We start from the raw sequence: 25,389 nt of genomic DNA, 5'->3' as shown, positions 1-25,389 counted from the left end.
TTCCCTTCCCTAATTTGGATCCGGGCCATCTCAAGTCTTCTGTGCAATAAAGCCTATCGTTCCCTTCAGTCTTTGTCATTGCAATTAATGGGGCAACTGATAGTGCCCAACAGCTAATAAATCTAGTTTTAAAAAGAACCCAAGATTTCCATTTCCAGTGAATAAAATTGATCTACCATCAATTACTCAAAAGATTGTTGTTGAGAAACCAATAGACTTTTATTCACAAGAACAAAGGGACTTCCATACTGTTCAACTGTCCTGCATTGAGGAAGGGGGCTGGCTGTGGGGAGGAACCACAGGTACAATCGGCCAATAGGTGTGCCTGACCAGACAATTATATGCAACAGTGGTTTACCCCTCAAGGTCAAACACAAAAAGAAAGCAAAAGACCGTCAAGTGGTGCAACAGATGTAGAAGCTACAAGTGTTCCATCCACAATCTGTGCAGCTTTATTCCTTCTTAAATTTTAATTTTAGAAGGTACTGACTGAGAATCCAGAAAAATCCCAATCCCCGAGCAGTCCAGATTTTCTTACTTCTACTGTAACCTACATGTTGTATTCTACTGGTACAAATTTCACAAACGATGGTTTCTACATACATTAACAAATTAATTGCAGTTTCCATCTGAGGCAAGTTGAATGTGAAGGAATCGCAGCCCAGCTTCATCCTCATGTCCTTATCCATCCACACAAACCTACCCAGGAGGACACAGGCCAGAGAGAATCTCTCTCCAAGTACTTCTTCCTTCCTCTCAACAATAAGGTAGTTGTCACAGCTAGTGTTGCCCCTGGGTGAGAGCTAACAACTGACTATATATATGCATCAGTAATGAGAGAAAGACTTGTACAGTAAACAGGGACTGCCTTCGAGCTTTATCTGTAGTGTATTCGAACAAATTTGGGAACCGTACATGGAACACAACAGAGAAGTCCTACCGCGGACCTCCACCGCCTAAAATGACAGAAGGAGAAGACGAAATGAACTGACCCAGTATGTAAAAGTAGAAGACACAAATTTCTTGTTTATTTTCATTGTGTGATGACATTGTTTAATGGGTTTAATGTATCATATAGGTTGAACGTTGAGTGGGTGGGGAGGTGAAGGAGAGAGGGAAGGGAGGGGGGAAAAGGGGAGAAAATTACACTGTGTATATTCAAGAGGGAAATGTTTGTGTGTATTTTGGTTAGTATGGTTCATAGTGTGAAAAATAAAAAAAATTTAAAAAAGCTTTCTGTAGTTACCTCTACCAGAGCTACATTGGAAATCACTACAGATAAACTAGAGATAGAAAACAAAGATAGTCCAAAACCACATTTATAAAAGATAAGTTTGCGCCATTTGATAGAATGGAAGATGGAATATGTAAATATGTATTTCAATTAAATTTACTATTGCTTCTTGCCCCCTGTTTGGGGGTCAATGGGGTGGGAGGTGTCAAGGGGAAGAGGATAGGATGGATCTGGAAGCAGAGAGTAGGAAGGATGCAAGTGAGGAAGGGAAGGGTTGGGGAAGTTATGGGGGTGGGGGTGGGAGAGTGGGGGAGGTGGAGAGGGACCAGAAAGGGAGTTTGCCAGAGGGTCAATCATGTAGACTTCTGGGGCCAAGTTGGAGGCTTGGTCCTGTGGGCCACCAGGGCCAGGGTGGAGACTCACGTCCTCCAACTGTCCCTATGTCTCCTCTATCTCTTTCCCTTATGTCTCCTTCCCTTTTTCAGTAATACTTTAATTATCATTTTAAATATATTTATCAACAATCATATCAAATACATCAAGAGAACACCTCCCTCCACCCCTCCCCTCTATATGTCCTATTAAACAGAGAAAGAACAAAGAAACACAAAAATTGTCCCATTGTCAGTGCATACAGTAGAACACATGGAGACATGATAATACCAGTGTTAAAAGCTTTACAGAGGTTCACTGGCTAGCCAGTAGTGATTGTAATCCTATATTAGTGCCAGTGAGGTACCTATACTCTCTAAATAAGGCTGCCAGACTTTAGGAAGGTGTTATATCCCTTCCTGAGATTGTATGCGGCCTTCTCAAGTGGGATGCAGCTATTTATCTCTGAAGACCACCTATCCATGAGTAGATGGGAGTCAGACTTCCATGTTACTGCTATGCTCTTCCTGGCCACACATAAAGCAATTTCTGTGAGTTTAATTTGAGTTTAGTGATCTGCCAACCGTGGTCAAGTTCCCCAGAAGATAAAGCTCTGAATCTACTGGGAAGGTGACTCCTGTGATCTTGGTTAGATCATACCAGAAGGGCCTCACCTCGTGCAAAGCAGGTAGAATAGAAAAAATAACCTCGACACCACACCTAAAACACATCTCTGATAATTCAGGTTTATAGTGGTGTAATTTCTGTGGGGTGAGGTAGTTGATGGAGAAAATAATTGACCAATCTACTGGTCTTCTTTCCCCCAGCTCTGCACTGATAAAGCCACCCCTTCCCCCCCCCACCAATCCTCACCTTTAATCTTTCCTGACCTCCACATCCAATTAACATCTTTTGTCTGTTGGTCTGTGCTCCTCCCCCTGCCTTTATTTACTTTCTCCCCATCTTTTTAATTCAGGTGCCTAATGATTTTTACTCATACCTTGAAGAACAGCTAAGGCCTTGAACGATAGTTGGATATCTTCACCTCCTGTGGAAGCTGCGGGACCGGCTGAGTTCCTCCAGCGTTTCTGTGTGTGTCTCTCTCTCTCTCTCACTCTCTCTGCATTGCTCTGGAATCAGGTTAAAATCTAATATAAATCCTACAGGTTCTATAAGAAATTCTTCATTCAAATCTGGAGAGTCCACCATACAAATATGTTCAGCAACAGATGACTTGCTGACTGCACTTAAGGTCAATATAGATCTGATGTAATCTCAACCCTTTCAATATAGCCAGATCTTCAGATAGATTGGACCAGGTAAGCTACATTATAATTGCACATTAAATATCTCGCAGCTAAAGTGGTAATTGGCGGCTCCCAACTCAGACTACTTTCCCTAATGAGTCCCAGAAGGAACCCAAAGCAGAATTATGGAATCATTGCAGTCCCTGGGAATAACTGGAGCATGCAAATGTGAAGTGATTATTAATTGAAGTTGTAGATTGAAGCCTTGGCATCCAGTTGATAACATCTCCAGTGGCTTTGTGATTATATTTGTCCCTCTGTACTACGATATCTGCAACGTGACTGCATCCTCCGTTAGACAATATATGGATTGCCTCACAGTGCATTGAAATGCTATACAATTCTGTCATCTTCCTGCAGTTGCCATCACCCAGTGGGAAAATAAAATTTACTAACTTTGGAGATGATTAATAAAAGGAATCCTGAACCCAGCCGAGTCACATTTAGGTCAGATTTTTCCTCCTCACAAATATATTTTATTCATAAAATATATTCAGTAGATACAAGCATGTAGTCATAGAGGGCATCACTTAAATTTTCCAGTTTAATTTTGCACCACCTGGGAAGCAGGTCTATGAGGGGGCAAGATCATAAACTGCAGGCAGATCAAATGTAAATCCCCAAATCCTGATGCTAATTCCAAATGTTCCCTTTCCTTCCTTCAAAAAAAAACTTAGTTTTACTCATATTTGGAAATTCACAGAGCCCTGGTGAATAACTGGGCAGGGGGAGCAATGTTGCCAAGTCCAATATTGATCCCTCAATCACTGAAATAAATGAACTGGTCATCGAAACCTGGTAGTTTGTGGGCATTTGCATTCCAGCAGCAGTAACAATTACATAATACAGTAAAACCCGTTACCCAGAACTAAAGCAACCAGCAAAAAAAAATCAAAGAAAATACATATTAATTTTTTAAAAATAAGAATAAATACAAATTTTAAAAGTTTTAAATTGTAAATGTTCTCTGAAGTAACACAAACCTTTGGTGAAGGTGGGAACAAATATTCAGCCGGCGGAGTGCCTTGGTCATGCTTTGCTCGTAGCAGCTGTTTTAATAAAATGGCGTTGTCCAGGATGAAGAGCTGGTTGATGCCGCTCACTGTTGGGCTGACTCTTTTGAAGTGTATCCTTATCCCTGCTTAGTAAGTCTTTATCTTCATTATTATATAATTAAGTAGATCAGCAAGGCTGTCTCTGTAAACTTGGGGAGGGGGTTAATTATCTATTATGTTATTGTTTGCGTTTAGGGAAGCTCTGTGGAATAGAAGCCTGCAGATGCAGCGATGGTTAAATGTTTTCAAAGAATGTGACTGAAAATAAAGTAAAATGCTTTAAGGTTTATATATTCATGCACATAGCATTTCTGTCTTTTTAAACTGTTTATTCTTTATACAGGTGTATTAGTTAGGCATTGTAAGAGCGAATCTCAAACAACCACCAATCACCATAAATGGCAGGTACCAGGGGTTTTACTGTAAAGCAGTTAACTGGTTGGAAAAGTTGTGTGGGAAGTCTTGAAATCCTAAAAGTAGACAATTTTTTTTTCTTTTTACAACATGGAGTACCAATCATCATGACTGAGCAATATTAGACAATTAAAATAAGTCAGATCCCACCCACTGGAACCATGCAAAAACCTTACTCTTGCTTTATAACATTCATCAGTACATGTGAAAACAAGGCAACATGTTGCAACTGAACTAAACATTATAAAGTTTGAAAATGGCTTTATGGTTTGAAATATATAAAATTATGACATTAGAAATGCTGCCATTAAATTTCACAAGTATTTAAACAGTTTTATACACAATCTTTAATAAAAAGTATCAAATAAATGTAGTTATTTACAGATTAATTTGTGCAAACAGATCAAAGGTGTTATACCTGACTGTCAAGGTGCGATTCTGGCAACCAAATACAATTGATAATTATTTACACTACATACAAATTGGTGAAACATACTCCCGTAACAATGTTCCATAAAATTCAGCTTTCTGCACCTCCCTGCTGTTCAGTTGGTGAGCATGTGCCAGTTAGTGAAGCAGTTAATCAGCAAACTAATGCTGCCAAGTTCAGGTTTGCGCTGTAAGATACTGGACTCAAGTCAGGGCAATCAAACGTGTGACTCAAGCTATTTCAAAAGCACTGGAGTCTGATGGGCCGGGTTTCTCATGCTGTATTAATTTCTGCTGGATTATCTATATACATCAGGCAATGGTAGTATTAGGCTCGGGTAAAATACCCAGTGGGGAACATCTGCTTGAAAATTATACTTGCCTCTGTGAAAAGATAATGCAGACTGTGGTATTTCACTGAATGAAAGAAAAAGACAGTTTTTGCCAGCTATCTGTCCCTAAATTTACCAAGAAGGATCAGGTTAAACTCCTGTACAGAGAGGCATGATAATCGATTTACACAAACTCAGCATGGAAATACAGGAGTGAAGAATTCCAGAAAGCAATTACAATCTTTCCAAGGAAGATGGAGGGGAATCTCCTTGCTGAGAAATGGTCCACAATGGGCAAAAAGTGGAAGAGAATGTAAAAGGAATGAAAAAAAACTTATGTACACCTGATCTATCATTAATCATTCAACAAAGGGTGCACAATTTTAGTCCTCATTTTCAAGATGCCGAATATCACATTGACATTTCCTATTTAATTTTGCTGAGCTAAGAATCACATAGTAACTACAGGTTTTGGTCAGCCATCTGGAGACAGATGCCCAATTCCATTATTACTACTGGGTTTGTGCATGTAACATTGCAGGAACTCTCCATTCAAACAGAAGAAAATGAAAAAAAAACTGCAGAGAACTAAAACTGACACTGTCCAAATATTCAGGACTCTGGAAAGGGAAAGTGCATACCAGATTTTTAGAAAGGTCACCGATGCTGCCTAACCTGAGTATTCCTTATATTTTCTTTTCATTTTGGAAACAAATTGTCCAGAGTCTCTCCCCAATTTAAATGCTGATTTGAATGACACAGGTTCAATGCTGTCTTCTGGTGCTGTATGTGGAGTTTGCACGTTCTACCTGTGGCTGCATATGTTTTCCCTCAGGTTTCCTCACATCCCAACAGTGTTGGTGCGTTGTTAATAACTCCCCCTGGTGGTGTACATGTGTGGTAGAACTGATGCGACCATGATTACAGGTTTGAGGGAATGTTGGTGGAAAATGAAATTACTGAGCTGGCTAAATGCCTTCCTTCTACGAGACTAAAACTGCCTCAGGTTTACTTGTGCTACTGAACAATGACAGCCTCAACAAAATAAGCAAACACACGTTAATATCTGAACGTTAATACTCTGTTCTTGACCCTTGGCAAACCAAATATTAAGGGCAGCAAAAGGGGTCTTTACGGTGGCAACCTCATGGGAACAAATCAGCTTAATTTTCTTATTTACTGACACCCTTTATAAACTGAACTAGCATCTTTGGTTGTACTTGGGGAGAGGCCAGAATCAATTGGCCTCCAGAATGATGTTTCCCTGAGTAATATTGCTTCACAGAAAAGGCAAAACTGGCTGTTTCTGTATTTTTTTGGACACACTTGTCTTTCAACACCATCTCAGCTCGTGTTCATTATTTACAGCCAGATTCACTTCTTCATGAAGTTCTTCTCCAAGGCTAATGGCATCCGTTGGAGGGAATGAATATTGCGTTTCACACGGTCTTCCAGAGAAGAAGTAGCAGCGCTCTGTAGTTTCATTTTGCTTAAACAATGAAAGTTAAAAAAAATTAGCACGCAAAATTCTGACTTGTGGAGAAAGCAAGAAATTTTGATAGGTTTTTTTTCCTTTAGCAAATCCTAGCACAAGTACAGGTCAATCATAAGGCACACCCTTGTCTCATCCAAAGCAGGACAATATAAATGATAAGCCATTTTCATCTTTATTCTTGGCTCTGGCCCCCTCAAGACTCTGCTCCAAATTTATGGGCCCCCTTCCCTGTGAAGCATTCAAGTTATGTTGGTTTCTTCCGTACTTTTCTCCTACCAATAGTAAAAAATACCAAAAAAAATTTTTCATGATTCAGTATGGCCCCTATTGAGAATAGCTGATCTAAAGGATACAGTTTGAAAGGGTGTGCAGGAACAGAGGGACACGATGTGGAAGTGGAAGGACACGTTGAAAGAATAAAGCATTTGGAATCTATAAACAGAGGCAGGGAAATTCTGTTAAATTTGTTCAACCCAAGTTAGGCCACAACTAGATGGTCACCACATTTGAATCTTCTGAAGGTCATAGAAAGAGCATGGACAAAGATATTCTTGAATGGTTTCAAGATTAGTATGGAAAAGCTTGTATTTGGATTCATTCAGCTGGGGTTGTTCAGAGAAGGTTGTGAGATACTTGGAGGAGGACAAGAAAACTGCTTAAATAGTGTAAACAAAGCAAACTACCACCATTAATAGATGGCACAAGGTGTAAAGGGCATAGATTAAAAAAGTTGAGCTGAAGGATGCAAATTTACTGTCACGAAAGCAAATCCAGTTTTTGAAAGAGAAATGAGCAACATTTAGAGCCATCAAAATGCACATATCATCAATGCCTATCGATACTAATGCAATCTGGTTTATCCCACAGATCTCCTTTAAACCTCCTCCCTTTCACCATAAACCTATGCCCTCTAGTTTTTGCCATCCATACTTTTGGAAACAGACACTGGCTATCTACGCTTTTCCATCACTCCACGGAAAACTAACCAAGCCAACCTCCGCTGGCAACTCAAGCCCTCCAATCCTAGTAACTTCCTTGTTAATATATTCTGCACCTTCTCTAGGTTAACCACATCTTTCCCAGAATGTCTTGACTGGAAATTCACAATACATCAAGTGCAGTCTCAATCGAGAGAAAATCATGCAAAGGATTCTCAGGCCTGAGGAGGAAGGATTAATAGGATGTCTCTACCAGAAACTGGCATGCCAAACTGACCCCATCTGTGCTGGTACAATTCTCTCACAGATCCTAATGATTAAATCCATTAAGAATGCTGTTTGTCCAAGAACAGTAAAATCCCCATAATCCAAAATACAAGCAACTAGCAGTCTCAAGCAACCGGCCAAAGATTCACAGAAAATAAATAGGTAAAAAATACAAACATTTTAAATTGGTGCCCCTCAGTGGTCACTTCACCAATCACACAACCTACAATCTCAAGCAACCAGCAAATTCACTTATCTGGCATCTACCAAACCCCATTGGGCTGGATACCAGGGGTTTTACTGCATTTTCAATTTTTAATCCTTCTTTCTTTCTTTGCTCTCCACTAACCCCCACTAGAGAGTTTGCAGATGGGAACTGGGCAAGCATTATAATTGAGCTTTTATTAAAGAGGCCACTGAGGTTCTTGTCTACTGCATGGCCCATAGAACAGAGAACCTATTAGTAAAGAAGAGTCATTCTAACGTAGCTCCAAAAGCCAAGGGAAGAAAAATGCAAATGGAACCAAGACCAACATCAGATTGACCGCGATCTTACTGAATGGTGATGCGGGATCTGGGAATATGTGACTTGCTCCTACTCCCCCTTATGAAATAAACCACACAAACATCATATAAAACAATTACAACTGCACAAGAAGTGAAAAGCATAACTGGGAGATTGTAATGCTAAAATACAGAATACTTACTGGATGAATTTTGCTTCTCCAATATCCTTTTTCTCCAGTTTTTGTTCCATTTTATCTTCCTCTTTGTACCTCTTGATGTTATCCCGGCGAGTTTTATCCCTCCATTTTGCGTTCTCCATCATCTCTAAACGCCTGCATTCAAGCTCTTCTGCTGAAAGGTGTCTGTAAAAATCCACATAGAACTGGTGTCTCCCTGTATTAGGTTCTTGCTGACCATTGTTAATGGCTGCTCATGTGGGTCATTGGTTGCTATGGCCTGAAGCAGGCAAAATTCACTCAATTGAACAACTTTGCTCCATTTACTCTCGTATCTGCTTATTCTTCTCTGGATTCGAAAAGTATACGTCTTGTTGTAATCCAGAGAAGAATAAGCAGATATGAGAGTAAATGGGGCAGGGTTGATCTTTTGGGCAACTTCACTGAAATAAGTAATTAACTAAATTCCGAATGTCATTTGTTGAAATAGACTTAGCAGTAGCTAAGAAGTGTATTGCAATTACTTGGAAATCAGATTCTCTTCTATATATAGCATGATGGACTGCTGAGATGAATAGCTGCATACCTATGGAAAAATATTATGAACAAATATGACATTTATTAAGATATGGCAGCCATATTTGGATCATATTGCTCTAATATAAATGCAAGTGACTTCCCCATATAGAATTTTTGATGGTCATCGTAAATGTGAGTCCTGATGGTGTGTGGATTTATACTGTGAAGGGGGCGGTGCTTTGTTATTTTTGTAAAGAAAAACTTTTTATATAAGACTATTTTAACAAATGAAATTTGGAATTTACTTAGTTTATTACTTATTTCAATGAAGTTGCCCAAAAAAATAAAGCTCTGATCACCTGTGAAGACCACCCCTGTTATCCTTGTTAATATTTCAGTGGTATCCTTCCAGAAAGGTCTTACCTTCACACAAGACCACATAGCATGTAAAAATGTTCCTCTTTCTGTCCCACACCTAAAACGCGTTTCTGATATTTCAGATTTTGATTTATGCAACTTCTGTGGTTTGAGATATACTAGGTGTAGAAAATAATATTGCTCTAATCTGCATCTTGCATTTATAATTTATGTCATGCTGTCCAAACACCAATCAGACTAACATCTTACCATTATTGCAACACCTCGATCTGACTCCCATCTCTCTTTTGATCTCTGTAAACCTGATTTTGCATTTTTTTTTCTGGAGAGCCCAGTTCCCATCTGCAAACTCTCTAGCGGGGGTTAGTTATAAATTTAGATGTATTCCTCAGCCAAATCCTTTGTTCCACTTCATTAATTTTAAGTGGGGCCAAACTTGGCTCCCATCTTTCTCTTAGGAACGATCTTAGCTGGAGAAAACAAAAAGTCCCATTAGGCACTCCATATATATTTCTTAATTGTTCAAAAGACACAAGAGATCCCTTCATATAACAGTCATCAATACATCTTATTCTTTTGTCATCCCATGAATTCAATATTTTGTTACCTAGATTCATAGGCAGAAGTATATTTTTACATAATGGTGTTCTTAATGGTATACTTGCTTTTTTTTTCCAATACACTCATTTATTTCTTGCCATATTGTAATCATGTGGATTAATATAGGGTTATCCATCTTTTTTGTTATTAACTTAACATTCCACATAAATAAAGTCCTTCACTGTTTCTTCTTCTATTGAATTCAATCCCATTCAAATCCAAGGGGGACTTTCTTCTTCAAAAAAGAATCAAAAATCTTGCTTGTGCTGATAAATAATATTTCTTAAAGTCTGGAATTCTAAGTCCTCCCAATGTTTCCAATTAAATTTTTGGCACTTTGTTATTCCTTCAGAATTGCCTTATATAATTATTCAATAACAAAGTAATTTTTAGGTAGTTCAATGGCAACCATTGAAAAAGATACTGTAATCTTGGCATCACCTTCATTTTAATACAATGTACTCTTCCCACTTGAGTAATCAGCAGGTCTTTCTATTTCTGTAAATATTTTTTCCAAGAGGAGTGTAATTAAATTTATACAAGTTTTGTAAATTATTATGTCATTATTTCTAAACATTTGATTCCATCTTTCTTCCATTTAAATCTCCTACCTTTTTGATACATTTCCTAATCAAAATTTTCAATGGCATCTCACTCTTGTCCATATTTATTTTATAACCTGATATTCTTCCATATTTTTCTAATGTTGTTCACAACTTTATCAAGGATTCAGCCAGATCAGACATATATAATAGCACATCATCAGCAAATAAACTAATTTTAAGTTCTTCCTGTCCAACTTTAAAGCCATTAATGTCTGGATCTCTCCTTATAATCTCCACCAGTCGTTCAATAGCTAGGATAAAAAGTGCTGGAGACAGAAGACAACCCTCTCTACTCGATCTACTCAAGGGAAAAACCACTGACATCTGATTGTTAGTTATAAATTTGGGTTGCGGTTTATGATAAAGAGTTTTTATCCAGTTTATACATTTTCTGCCTCTACCAAATTTTTCCAATGTTTTAAATAAGAAAGACCATTCTAATCGATTGAATGCTTTTTCTGTATCTTGGTATATGGTTATACTTGGATTCAACTTTGATTTTGCCATATGTATTATATTAAATAGTCTCCCTTTAACAAATTCCACCTGATCTGTATGTTTTAATTTTGGTAGATATTGTCCTAGTCTATTAGCTAATGCCTTTGCCCATCATATAGACCTATATAATTCCTTAATGCATTATAATCAGCATTAAGGAGTGATATAGGTCTATATGGTGGGGCCTATATCTTTCTTCGGTAGCACTGTAATTATAGCAGTTGAGAAAGATTCCAGGAGGGTCTGGGTCTCCACCGCCTGGTCCAATACATCCATCATAAGAGATATCAATAAATCTTTAAATTATCTGTAGAACTCAGGACAAAACCCATCATCCCCTGGAGATTTGTTAGCTTGTAAAGTACCCAAGGCTTTCTCAATTCCTTCTCTTGTGAAAGAGAAATCAATTCGTTCTGTATCTTCTAATTTTGTAAGATCAACATTTGTTAAAAATTCATCCATCTCATTTTCATCTCCTAATAATTGTCAAAAAGTATTATTTATCTCCTTTTGATTTATATGTTATAATGTCGGCTTCTGTTTTTATTGCATTCATCATTCTAGATGACTCCTCTGTCTTTAACTGCCAAGATGCTCCCGTTCTCTAATTCATATTTTTGTTTGGTTTTTACAAATGTATAGAACAGAAAAAATATATTAATCTGTTATATTTCAATTTTTTATTCTCTAACAGTCTATATTTTTCTAGTGTCCCCGTTCTCTGATATTCTTCCTCCAATTTTATTACATCTTTCTCAAGACCATCTAGTTCTTAGCATATTCTCTCAACGTTTTTGTATAGGAAATAATTTGTACTCTTAGATAAGATTTAAGTGTATCCCATATTAAAAAGCTATTATTAATCAGTAGAAGAAAGTTTAGTTTCACAGAATAGTTCTATCTGTCTCTTAATAAACTCACAAAAGTCCTTCATTTTCAAGAGTATGGCATTGAGATGCCATCTGTATACGTTTTCTTGTTTATCCATTATTGCAATAGTTAAAGTTAATGGTGAATGATCTGATAGAAGTCTCGCCAAATATTCCATTTTTACCACTGTACTTTTTAAATTGGGCAGTCATTAAAAACAAATCAATCCTTGTATGTGCATCATGTACACTTGAGTAGAATGAATAGTCTCTTTCTACGGGGTTAAGCTGGCTCTATATATCAATCAAATTTAAATCCTTCATAAATGATAGTGTCATTTTTGCAGCTTTTGCCCTTGTGAGTGTTCTGGCTGATTTATCAAATATTGAATCTAGAAAGAAATTGAAGTCTCCTCCAACTAGTATCTTTTTAAAAACAGCAGAGGGAAGACAAAATACATCTTTCATAAAGGCTTTATCATCATAATTTCATGCATACATGTTCATAAATGTCTATGATTCTGTGTAAATTTTACAATGTGCCATTATAAATCATCCGACTTGGTCAGTCAATGTCTCTTCTATTATTATTGGTATATTTTTATTAATTAGAGCCACTACTTATCTTGCTTTTGAGCCAAATGAAGATGATATTACTTGTCTCACCCACCCTCTTTTTAATTTAGCATGTTCTGATTTGGTAAGATGCCTTTCTTGCAGAAAGACTATATCTGCCTTAATTTTTTTTTAGGTGTGTCAAGACCTGCCTCCTTTTCACCGACCCGTTTATCCCATTAATATTAAGACTAATAAATCATAATGTTCTATCCCTATAGATTTTCAAACAAATGTTGTTTAACTATAAAACCTCTGATTATTTAAATAATTGTGATCTTTCCCTTTAAGAAAACACATATAATGTCCCTCCCCTGATGGTGACACAAACAGGAAACCCTGAAAGCCCATGAAAAAAGCCTGAGGAAGAAGAACCCTTCCTTTTAGCACCATCTTTTATAGATTCTTCTCTCTGGGCACCATTCTCCCCTTAGAACGAGTCTCCACCTTGCTACTACTTTTCCCAACTTTTCTCTTTTCTGAGCTCTCCGTGAACATTTCAATAAAATTTACTTTTCAACAATAAATATAAGACAGTATTTTTTTTAAAAAAATACAACTTTTACTTAGTCTCATTGTAAACATTCTTCACAGTCTTCCTCTTTGGAAACCTTAGCCTTTTCATAACTCTCTCAGAAAGTCTTCCACCTCGTTCTTAATCCTTCTGCTACTTCGACCCTCAGAGTCGCAGGGTATATCATAGAATATTTCAAGCTTTTGGAATGCATTTGTCTTTTTACATCAAACTCCTACTTTGTTTAAGCAAATAAAGGACTAAAATCTTGAAAAAAATAGGACATTTTCATGGTCAATCTCGGGCGGACCATTATTTTGCTTAGAGTATTCATATGCTGTCTTACCAGGACCGGTCATGGTCGCTGACTCTCTTGGATCCAAGAATCCAGTGAGGCCTTTCAATGAACAATTTTTCTCTGAATGTGTCTTCTCCCAGCATACACGGGATCTATGTTTTGAAAAGGTTCACCAGATCTCTTCCCTCAATTGCTTTTTTTAGTCCAATAATTCAAACATTATTTCATCTGCTAAAATTCTCCATGTAGTCGATCTTGTCCAGCAGACCTTGTCTGTCCCACTCCCATTGCTTTGCATCTTTCTCCAAAGCTTTTCAGTTTATCTTGTGTTTTTTTTACCAAATCTGCTTCTGCTTGGGTCAATTTTTCTATTAAGTCTTCAACGATTTCTTTAATTTCAGTCATCCTTTCAGTTATGTCTCTTATTACATTTTCAACACTAACAAATAGTTTGCTGAGGTTTTCCATTTTCTCCAGGATAATATTTAGTTCTTGTCCCAACTCCCCAGCCCTGTCGGGGTCAGCTAGTCCCAAGGCCATTCCTGTACCACTCCCTTTTGGGCTTTTGCTCGATGTTCCTGTCTGAGTAGAAACTTCATTTTTTGTTCTCGGCTGCCTTGGTTTCTTAGTAGTTGTGTCCATTTTTTAGTGAAAAATTCTTAATTTCAAAGTTTTGACCGTCTTTTTGATACTCTTCATGGAGACCTCAATCAAAACATGTCTAAGTCCTTTGTATGGCCACGCGCCCCCCCCCCCCCCCACCAGCATATGCTTGGTTAATGGAGACCAAGCACCCTTTACAGCAGTAAAACATGACACAGAGTTAATCTCTCCACAACCAGTAGAATAACAATGGGCTGAATAGTTGTGTTCTGTCCTGCAGCAAAAAAGTTAAGGACACTCCAGCTTTCCTCAGAATAAGACATGAATATATATGAACATCTAAAATTACCAAGACATAAAAAAGTAAGTCATGAGACTGCCGTGATATTTTTTCTTATTCCTTTGGCTTTGCTCCGCTGATAAAACTGAGAAATTGATTTCAATATTATAGCCCTTCTACCCACTTGTATGGAGCTAGAATAAATAGTACCTTGACTGTTTGGAATAAGACCTCCTCTGGTATCCTTCTCTCTTTGGGGACAATTTCCGTACTTGGATGTTTCCAGTGTCAAAGTGCCTTCAAAAATAAATGTTTAGAACTGATTTTTTTTAAAAAAAAACACATTTCCAAAGTCTAATTCTCTGTGAAGATATTAGATCAAGAGCCAATGTGGCTCAGTGTATAATGCTCTTCTCCAAGTCAGACCAGTGAAAGTTCAAACTCCTTGAACAAATCCAGGCCACAGTTGTAGTGCAGGGCTGAGGGACTCCTGCACTATTAGAAGTACAGTCGTTCAGAGGAAATGTTAAAGCAGACAGGAACTAAGTCCCAGTGACACCATTTTGAAGAAATGCATGAAGCTACCTTTGACCAAAATACCTCCTCACAACCAAAATAAAAAGGCTTGATTATCTGGTAATTATTATGCTGCCATTTCCAAAAGTTTAGCATTGTAAATAGGTTGCCTTGTGACCACATCTTGAAAATCATTCATTGAATGTATTCCTGAATGCAATGGGTTTTGCCAAGGTTCTGGCAGGTGCAAATCTTTAGATCTAATTTGAATTCCTGATCAGTGTTGAGCAGAACCATGAATATAATTGGTTTCAGCAGGAGACCACAAAATGTTTACCAGACAACCAGTCACTGTAAACATGTGGGAGCAAGGCATGTACAGTAACTGGACCGTTTATCTTCATGCCTCACCTTTCAGAGAACAGTATGAGAAGCAAATTGACCACTATATTGCATTTCTGCATGTCATGAAAAGAAAAATAAGATCAAAGAATTATTTCAAAACTGGACGGAATAAATGATGCACTCACTGTGAACGCACTTTCAGGTGTCTAGGAGGTGATCGAGATGATGATCTGGATCTCTTATCATGTGGATCTTCACGCCTGTTGTGTTTGTGAGTCTGTTTTGTTGACCGGGTGCGGCTCCCTGACCGTGATCGTGACCTTGGCCTGGTTTTGTGAGACACGTTACCTTGGTTAGAGGATGGGGAAGGGGGTCGCTGCTTAATCCTATGAGAATCTCTCACCTACAAAACACAAGGGAACAAGGTAACTGAAAGGGCAGAGGGGAACATCCTCCCACTTAAGCTAACAAAACAGCAGGTTCATAAAACTGAGTAATGATAAAGAAGGTTCTTTGTAAGAACCTCTCCTGTGACTTGCTGAGCAAATAATAACAGCAAGGGCTCTCATTACTTAAAATTATGAAGGGTTGCTTTTCTTTACTAAATTTTGTGATTTGAAACTGATAAACGACTGTATATGTCGACGTTTAGGACAATCCTCAAAATTTAAAAGTGACACCTTAAAAATCAGGGATTATCTTATTCGCTGGATCGAAATTTGGAATCTTGACAGCAAAGTCTCAACACCACCACCATCTTCCCGCTGGCTCCAATGCAATCTTGCATGTATCCTGTTAGTTATCAACGAAGTCTCAGTGTTCCCCCATGGGGTCCATCTGCTCAGTCTGACTGCTGTCGGCTCTGTATAGTCTTTAAATGACCTGTTACAAGGAGCCAATGGTGGTTTATTTTAAAATATGCCAATAAAATTAAAAACTTTACAGGGTAATTTGGTATTAAAATATTGTGATCTGCTTTAACACCATCCACTGGTCAGCGGTGCCAGATTTATTTTTTGGGGGTAGTTTTATACAAAGAGTAGTGCTCCAAACCTACAGTTTAGGTGGAAATTCCTGGATTGTCCTATATAGAGTTGTCCTATTGGCCAGCATATATGGTATATATTTGAGATGATAGAAAAGTATACAGATACTCCCCAATTTACAACCTATGAACATTAGTACATACGAACGAAAAAAAAAGGCATAAATAAAAAAAACAACAAATATATGCAAATATAAAAGTTACGTTTGGCTGTACGTCCACCAGCAGTAATGACTGCATGCGTATGACAGTGACCATCAGACGATATCCCGGCTTTATGTACATCACAGCATCTCTCTCACTTCTCAGTATAAAAAATTGCTCTACAGGTACAGCTGGCTGTTGGGAGAGCACGGGCCAGTGGGATCAACGTGGGGACCAATAGCGGGCAGTCAGGAGAGTGTGGGACAGTGAGATCAGTGTGAGGACTATATGTCATGCTAACATACATCCATTTCAATATATGACCGGTCAGTCAGAACAGAACTCAGACGTATGTCAGTAGTATCTATACTACAATATACAGTACTTCTTTTCTCTGCTATTGATGTACTTATCATGCCAACTACTGTGTGTTATTAAACTTCTTTAATATAGTAGAGTCAAGAATGACTGCTAAAATTTTAATAAATGGACTCATTCTCAATAGCTAAAAGCTAAGATGAGTAGTAGCCTCACCTGGCAATCTGAAATAATACAAATTGAAATAATATAAAACAATATTGTTGCGAGCAGCCTACAATTCAATGCTTGGCTGACTTGGAAGATTTTCATTTCATAAGCAATTACTTGGATTCTGACACACAAAAGAGAAAAAGCAACTAATTTTAGAAACAGCAAACATCCATGAAAACAAACCTTTAAACCATACCCGGGGATTTTCCTCTGCACCAGTGCTGGCGAAGGACTTGCACTCTTTTCACGCTTTCTGTGGTAATTTAAAACAAAATTATTCTGTTTCAACAATCTCATTGTTTTAGTGCAAATGTGCCCAAATTCAGGTCTTCTATGAAGAGTAATTTTTATTAACTTCCTTTCAAGTGTTTCTTCAACCAGTCATTATGTACTTAACAGCAACATTTCATTGCCATTCAAGATTCTTTTATTGTCATAAAATAAAACAAATGTAATATTACACGAAATTGCGTTTAGTCTGCTGTAAGGCAAAGATTTTCCATCAGCAGAAATTGCCCAGTGCCCCTTTACAGTAAGAGAAAGAGAAGAAAAAGAGAGACCCTTCAGAGTCACAGAGTGTCCTGTGAATTCACTTCCAGCGCTCCCACAGCTGTACGGACTGCCTACAAATGTAGTGAACAGCGTTGTGAATATTACAACTGCCATGTCTACTGGTTCAGAAATACTAACCAGTGGGTGCCAAGAATTGAACTGACAAGTTTAGAGAACTACAAAAACAAAATCTCCTCTCCATCCCCCGTTTTCTCCCTTCCTCCCCTAAAGATGGAGGTTAAATCTTGAAATCACCACCAAATTTAGAATCTTTTTATATATATTTGAAAATATACAACAATTATGGTGTTCCAACCAAAATATTCTCCCAGATATTAAGCACACGCATGTTCCAACATGTCATGGGATAGTAATCGAGGTCAAAGTTTTATTTTAAAAACTTAAAGCAGACTTGTGATGCCAATAAATAAAACCTGGACTTCTAAAGAATAGTTTGACCCCAGGCAGCTTGGAAAAAAAGTACAGATAAGGAAATACAATGAAATATCAGAGGCAATCAATTTTCACGCAGCAGACTGCGAAAAAACAGCATTGCAGCAATGTCCATATCATCTGCATTTTTTCATTCATCATGCTGATTGAAAGACAGAACTACCCTGGAGACACAAGAGAGACTGCAGACACTAGAGCATGGAGCAACAAACAGTCTGCTGGAAGAACTCAGTGGATTGAGCAGCCTCAGTGGGAGGAAGAACTATCAACGTTGCGTACTGAATGCCTACACTGGGGATTCGTCTCGCCCTGATGAACAAAACTACCCGACTCTCCCTAGATACCATGCCATGGAATCTTTTCTGGCCATTTGACAAAGTAGACATCTATTGATAGTGAAGGTTTTCCTGGGCATCGCAATGAAACCCACCATGTAGATCTTGAACCCATGACCTTCTGACACGCAAGTGATAGGTCTCCCAAGTCAGCCACAGCTGGTGAGTCACTGAGAGAGTGTAATTACTATAACTGAGTGGGTTTTTTTTAGTAATCTTGATGTGAGGTCAATGTACATAGTTCTCATAGTAATATGCCATGTCCTACAGAATCTGCACTAATTATTTCACAAAACAATCTAGTTTCTTCACTCTTCATAATCTCCATAATCTTTCACACCTTAACTATTTATCCAACTTCTCTCAAAGCCACAAACGAGCATCTTTGCACTGTCTGCAGTTCATATAACCTTAATCCTTCACAGTCATTGCATTATTTTGTCTTGTCATGAAAGAACTTGATCTGTGTCCAGATTTCTGACTCTACTGTCACTGGGAACGAGCCCTCTTTGTCTACACTACCGTGATATTAGTACTTCTATCAAATCTTTCCTTTGAGACTTGGCCAGTTTTAATTAATTCCCTCATCACTGAAAGTCTTTTCCAAAGTGTGGCTCCCAGGGATGGAGACAATATGTCAGCAGATGCCGACCTTATTGGATAATATACTGTACTTTGCTTTATGCTGCCCATTGTCACTGGAACTGGAGCGATGTTTCTTGTGCTTCTTCTTCCTGTCCTTTTTTTTCTTCTTGTCTGTTTTATCCAAGTTTCTTTTTAGCTTTTAAAAGAGAGCAACAAATGTATTTGTTTCTACAGTAAAAAAAATAAAGCATGTAGCTCCTGATCCTACAACATCTACAACAATAGATTTACAGGATACAATTAATTAAAAGGTCAAATAAAGAAACCACAATATTTGGAGTAAATTTGCTCTCAGACACTAAGGGTTTCAGACATTCAATTTCCAGCTATTTTTATGTTAACATATTGCTTTAGTCTTCTGCTTCCTGCATGCTCAGCAGTTTAATAGTAGGTACTCAAAGTCAGAGAGAACATACGTAACAATACATACAACCCTGAGATTCTTTTCCCGTGGGTGAGGCAGAATTAGTGCAAAAAATCTGTACTCAAAAGATGATATGTTTACATGTAAATGAACTGATGTGCTATACAGAGAGGAGAAAAAACATCAATAAAAAGTGCAAGAGTCCTTAATTGAGTTTGTCATTGAGGAGTCTGATGGTGGAGGGGGAGCAGCTGTTCCTGAACCTGGTGTTGCGAGTCTTGTGGCACCTCTACCTCTTTCCTGATGGCAGCAGTGAGAACAGAGCGTGTGGTGTGAATCATCGATGATTACTGCTGCTCTCCGATGGCAGCGTTCCCTGTAAATGTTCTTGATGGTGGGGAGGGTTTTGGCTGTGATGTCCTGGGCTGTCCTTTTGCAGGGCTTTCCACTCAGCAGTATTGGTGTCCCTATACCAACCCGTAATGCAGTTGGTCAGCACACTTTCCATCACACATCTGTACAAATTTGCCAGGGTTTCGGATGTTTTACCAAACTTCCACAAACTCCTAAGGAAGTAGAGGTGCTGACATGCTTTCTTCATGAATCCATTAGTGCACTCGGTTCAGGAAAGATCCTCCGAGATAGTGACTCCCAAGAACTTAAATTTGCTCACCCTCTCCACCTATGATCCTCAATGATCACTGCATCATACACCTCCAGATTTGGTTTTATAGCAGGTTATGTTATTTAGGCCCTGCTATAGCTGTTGGGTCTACTTTGTCTGGAAGATAGCTTTCCGCAGGTCACATCTGCTCCTTCTGTAGTGATCTGGATCTCTGGACTTAAAAGCCTATGATCTGGCTCTCGGCGGGTTCTGGATCTCATTGTTCATCCAGGGCTTCTGGTTGGGGAAAACCTTGAATGATTTGGTGGGGACGCCCTCATCCACAGCTATTTTGATAAAGTCTGTGACAGCCCTGGTTTAATTGCTCAAATCCTCAGCTGAGTCCTTTAACATGGCTCAATCCACTGACTTGAAGTCCTGTAGCCATTCTTCAGCCTCCTGCAATCATTTTCTAGCTGTCCCGATCTCTGGAAACTCTCTTTTTAGGCTCTGTCTGTATGAAGGCAGAAGGGAAAGATACTGCATTTTATCTTGATAAAGCAGTGATCAAGTGTGCTGGGACTTCTGGTACAGCAGGTTGCATGCTGGTGACAGGTTTTTCTTCAGACAGGCCTGGTTAAAGTCTCTGACTAAGATTTGTAGTGCGTTGGGTGGACCGTCTCTTGTTTACTGATCACATCATGTAGCTCCACAAGTGTCTGAAATTAGCATCGGGAGAGGTACAAACTCCAGCGAGAACCACTGATGAGAATGCTATGGGTAGAAAGATCTGTACTTAATTAAGATTTGCTCTAAGGCAGTAGAGTAGGAACGTGACAGGACTCCCACGTTCCACCCAGTATTAACTAAAAATTGCACACCACCCCCTCTCTCTTCAAGTTCTGAGCCAGTCTTTGAATGTTGAAAACATCTGGCTGGATAGCAGTGTGTTCTCTGTTAGCCAGGTCTTGGTGCAGCAAACAAATGAGATTGGTCTTCCAGTCGGACTCTGATAAAGCAGCCTTGTTCTCAGATCATCAATTTTATTCTCTGGTGACTGGACATTCACCACCCACTCATTTCGCCAGCCACTCAGTTTGGCCTGAACTGGTGTAGGAATCAGAAATCAAACATCTAGATCAACCGGATAGAAATGACCCAATGTAATGTAAACTTGGAACTGCCGCAATTTGGCTTGTTTAGCAAAAGTAATCAAGGTCCATCTTCAAGCTCCATTTAAAAGGCACAAAAGTCGGCTGCATTTTGAGACACAGGAGATATTTCCAAAATGTGAGAGACAACAGAACTACACTTGATAAAATGATCAGATATTCTTAAATTCCACTTTCCTAAAAAAAAAATCAAACGTGATCATCATATTGCTGGACCAAGAACTGTCAACAGTTAATCCAGGCAATGGAAATTTGGAAGCCACCACTTTGTTACTTTAGACCATTGTCAACCTCCATTTAAAATTCACAAAACACCACCTGGATGCTTGAATGTTGGGGGGGGGGGTGAAAGGGGATCAAAAGACTTGAAGACCAACTCACCATTTCTCTGATCATCTTCATTTTCATGGGGTTAGTTAAAGTCTCTCTCTTTTTCTCTTCTTCTCGCTTCCTGTAAACACCAAATTAAAAACAAAAAAAATCAATACAAGCATCTTTTAGTTTTACTTTAGACAGTTACAGGCCCTTTCAGCCCATGAGCCCTTACTGCCCAATTACACCCAATTGACCTACAACCCCAGGTACATTTTGAAGGGTGGGAGGAAACCAGAGCACCAGGAGGAGACTCATTCACACATGGGGAGAATGTACAAACTCCTTACAGTCAACGCCAGATTCAAAGCCCGGTCACTGACACTAATAATAGCACCGCGCAACTGCTACGCTAAACATGTTAAAAGTCAAACTAAAAAGGATTAGCTATTCAAGAATCAAACTGTTTAACAAACTGTTCCCAGACTAAAAATAGGTGCTCATTATTCCCCTACTCTCACACTTAGCACTGGTTCCCCACACGCTGTGTGTTGGGCCCAATGTTGTATTCTCTTTATACCCATGACTATGCCTCCGGGTATTCCTCTAATACCATCATAAAATTTGTGGATGGCACATCTGCAGTTGGGCTCATTTCAAGGGGCGACAAGTCAGCCTATAGGGACAAAGTCCACAGACCGTCAGTGTGGTGCTTGGAAAATAATCTGGCATTGAATTCCTTGAAGATGAAAGAGGTCATAATGGATTTCAGGAGGAAAAGTACGGCCCAGCTCCTTTGTATATTAATGGAGACTGCGTGGAAAGGGTCACAACTTTTAAGTTTCTGGGAACGTATTTGGCTGAGAATCTTTCTTGGACTATTAATACCACTGTTATAGTCAAGAAAACACATCAATGTCTCCAATTCCTGAGAATCCTTAGAAAAATCAATCCACAGGAGAAGTTATTGATGTCCTTCTATCGTTGCTCTATTGAAAGCATGCCGACTTAATGCAATCCCGTGTGGTTTGCCAGCTGTCCAGCAGCAGATAAGAGGGATCTTCACAGAGTTATCAATATGGCCCAGAAGATCATTAGGTGCTCCTTGTCCCCTTGGGAGGATTTGTTTTGATCTCGCTGTATCGGGAGAGCAGCCAATATCCTGAAGGATTCTACTCACTTAGGCTGTCATTTGTTTGACCTATTGTCTTCAGGTAGACAATATTGGTCCATTAAATCACGGATGAATAGACTCAAGAGCAGTTTCTATCCCAGATCCCAAGAAAGAATCTCCTCCAATTAGTGTATTTGTATTTTGTATTGTTTTAATGCTGCTTTGTTTTTCTTGTTTTATTTGGTGTTGTATATGTGAGTACTGTGGGTTGTGTTTTTTAAAATTTTGTAGCGTTTTCTTACACAACAATAAAGTACTTACTGGGAGCAATAGATATCTGTTCACATAGTATTTTGCAGCAAATGGGAAACTAACCTCCTTCTTACTCCCCTTAAACTACAGAAGCATGTATTCCAATTCTCTCCTCACGAGGAGATGGGAAGCATCTGCTACAGAAGCTCAAGGATTCAAAAGAGGCATGAAGGTAGGTCCAACTCACACGGCACAGAATGTTAGAAACCAATGACCTCTTTTACTATACTCTCCACTCTTCTGGAAGCCAACAGGGCAAGTCATTTCTTAATATCAGTCCCTGAAAGCATGGCTGAAATGGCAGTGGTGCCAGTGGTGCAGACCCATAGAGAGCAGAGAGAGGAGACACAGTTCTCCTCTGCAGTCTAGAAGAAATTAATTATACAGTGATAAAGGTCTGCCCAGTCCAACAACCGACAGCTCCACAAAGGCTTTAAACAGACTGTTAAAGAGCTAACTGATGTTTATTTTTAAATCTTGCCATCACGGGGTCTGGGTTAAAGATGGCAGCACCTGTCTTCAGCAGCAGTCACAAGTGGTTTCAGATTCCAGGGAAGCAGAGGACTCGCTTCATAGGGCACCAGAAAACAGGAAAACAGGAAAACTCCCCACCCCCCATTTGAGAAGGAAAAGCAGAGGAAATGGTGACCATGGCAGCAGAACAGTGAGGGGCTCTGAGGCTGAAGGCCACACAGCTGACGGGCTGTCGATGACTCAAGGTGAAGAATCCACGCGGGCTGCAGGCAACTGTGGTCAAAGGACTTATGCCAGACTGCGGACTGCTGGAGACTGTCTGAAGGGGTACCAGGTATTGGAACTGGGAAGCAAGAGGGTGCTGAAAGTTTCATGATCATGTCGGAGGTTCGGATCTGGACCTCAGGTTCCTGATGGTTTGGACTGGTCTTTGTGTGGCTGCGGAGGCTGCGGGAGTGCTGGAGGTGAATCCATGGACACTCGGTGACTCTTGGAGGGGGTGGGGAGGGGGAAACTCTCTCTTTCTTTAACTATAAGGGGTGTTGGGCAATTTCTGCTGATGGCAAGTCTTTGTCTGCCTTATGGCAGACTAAAGTCAACTTAGTGTAATATTATACCTGTTTTATTACACAATAAAGGAAATCTTGTAATCTAAAGCATCCACCTTTTCAAATCTCTCAGAGCACACCCCTATCACTGCATAATTAATTTCTTCTAGACATGATATTAGGCTCTTCCAATGCTGGCATCTTGCTCAACCCCAATAGTCATTGCACCAAAATGGGAAGGTGCAATTGTGACTATAGTTGTCTGGCTCCTAGACTCTGGAATTCCCTGATCACTTCTTCTTTCACCTTAAATACACTCTTAAAACTGCATTTTCAAACCAATTTTTTTTCATCAACTGTCCTAATATATTAGATCAATTCTCCAGTGAAAAGCATGTAATACTTTAGAAATGTTACAGAAATACCAATGGTTGTCATGACGATGACCATTACAATAGATATACCCAATCTATGCAAGACAACAGAAGTATAATTAATAAAATGACCAGTGGATATTGTTCTTAAATTCCTCTTTCCTAAAGAAATTGAATGTCACAGTCATATTGATCACACAGCATCTCTCAGCTACTCCTGTTGGAAAGAGATACAGGAGTATCAGAGACAGTACCACTAGGCTGAGGAACAGCTTCTTCCCACAGGCAGTGAGAATTCTGAATGACCAAAGGAACTGCTCACACTAACCATCCGGGGCTCTCATATTTATGAAACAATATTTATTTGTTTATATTAATACTTGTCCTGCAATGTATTGTTTGCTCGTTTGTGTGTTATATCTGGTTGTGTGTCTGTGTATTTTATACCAAGGACCGGAGAACACCGTTTCATCGGGTTGCACTGTGCAAACAGATGACAATAAACTTGACCTGATAAAGGAGGGACAGTGATCAGCTAACCTAACGAGCAGCAAGATCTCAAATCTGCTGATTCAGTCTGGCTTCACCCCTTTCCCAGCAAGCCAAGTGCTCTTACTTCCGAGTTTCAGTCCTTGATAATCAAATCGTTTTCCCACCTGATTGTAAAGAGCGGATCCTCCCGGATTTTGGAAGCCATATCCAAGGCCGAGTTAGCCCCTGTTGCTGAGAAAATGGAGCCAGGCAGCAGCCCAGTATCAGAAGAAGGGCCAGCCTCCTCGTCTACCATCTTTTCAGTAGCATACTTGTCGATAGGTCTACCCAACAAGTACTCCTCCTTGTTTACCATGGCACAGGGGCCCTGATACATCCAATCCAGGCGATCGGACTTCTTTCTGCAGGCAAAAAGCCAACCTTACATTAAACTTTTGCACTAAGAAAACCATGAGGAACTTGTATACACTGTATCATCCAGTCAAAGTAAATAAATTCAGTCAACAAATATGTCCTGATCTAGTTTAAGCCATTTAAAAATATCAACATACAACAGAACCTTACACAACTTTGTCCCCGACTTACGATGGTCTAACTTACGATTTTTTGAAGTTATAATGGTTCGAATCTGTATTGTACTTCAAATTTTGGCTAGGCTAGGTTATGTTCAGTGTCTCCCAACAGCACAGTATAAGTCCCCACACTGATCTCACTGCCCAATGCTCTCCCTACAGCCCCATGTTAGTCCCCAC

The 25,389-nt window shown here is 39.2% G+C and overlaps 1 protein-coding gene across 2 annotated transcripts in view; it reads right to left on the bottom strand.

Moving 5' to 3' along the window:
• Positions 1–4,276: 4,276 nt before the first annotated feature.
• The window catches only part of cwc25 (CWC25 spliceosome associated protein homolog), a 37,659-nt gene continuing 16,546 nt past the window's right edge, over positions 4,277–25,389 (bottom strand). Inside the window, exons 3-10 of one of the 2 annotated variants that reach the window (XM_069906984.1) lie at positions 24,802–25,038; positions 21,393–21,462; positions 18,901–19,007; positions 17,070–17,139; positions 15,352–15,569; positions 14,516–14,602; positions 8,551–8,712; positions 4,277–6,632 (exon numbers count right to left, since the gene is read on the bottom strand). In XM_069906984.1, coding sequence (XP_069763085.1) covers positions 6,518–6,632; positions 8,551–8,712; positions 14,516–14,602; positions 15,352–15,569; positions 17,070–17,139; positions 18,901–19,007; positions 21,393–21,462; positions 24,802–25,038 — 1,066 coding nt within the window. In that variant the 3' untranslated portion in view covers positions 4,277–6,517. The remainder of the gene's footprint in view (positions 6,633–8,550; positions 8,713–14,515; positions 14,603–15,351; positions 15,570–17,069; positions 17,140–18,900; positions 19,008–21,392; positions 21,463–24,801; positions 25,039–25,389) is intronic. The other variant, XM_069906985.1, reaches the window with a different exon arrangement.

Source organism: Narcine bancroftii, chromosome 12 (assembly GCF_036971445.1).
Source record: "Narcine bancroftii isolate sNarBan1 chromosome 12, sNarBan1.hap1, whole genome shotgun sequence".
Lineage (NCBI taxonomy): Eukaryota > Metazoa > Chordata > Chondrichthyes > Torpediniformes > Narcinidae > Narcine > Narcine bancroftii.
Note: the sequence above shows the minus strand (reverse complement) of the source record. Positions and strands in the feature narration are given on the sequence as shown.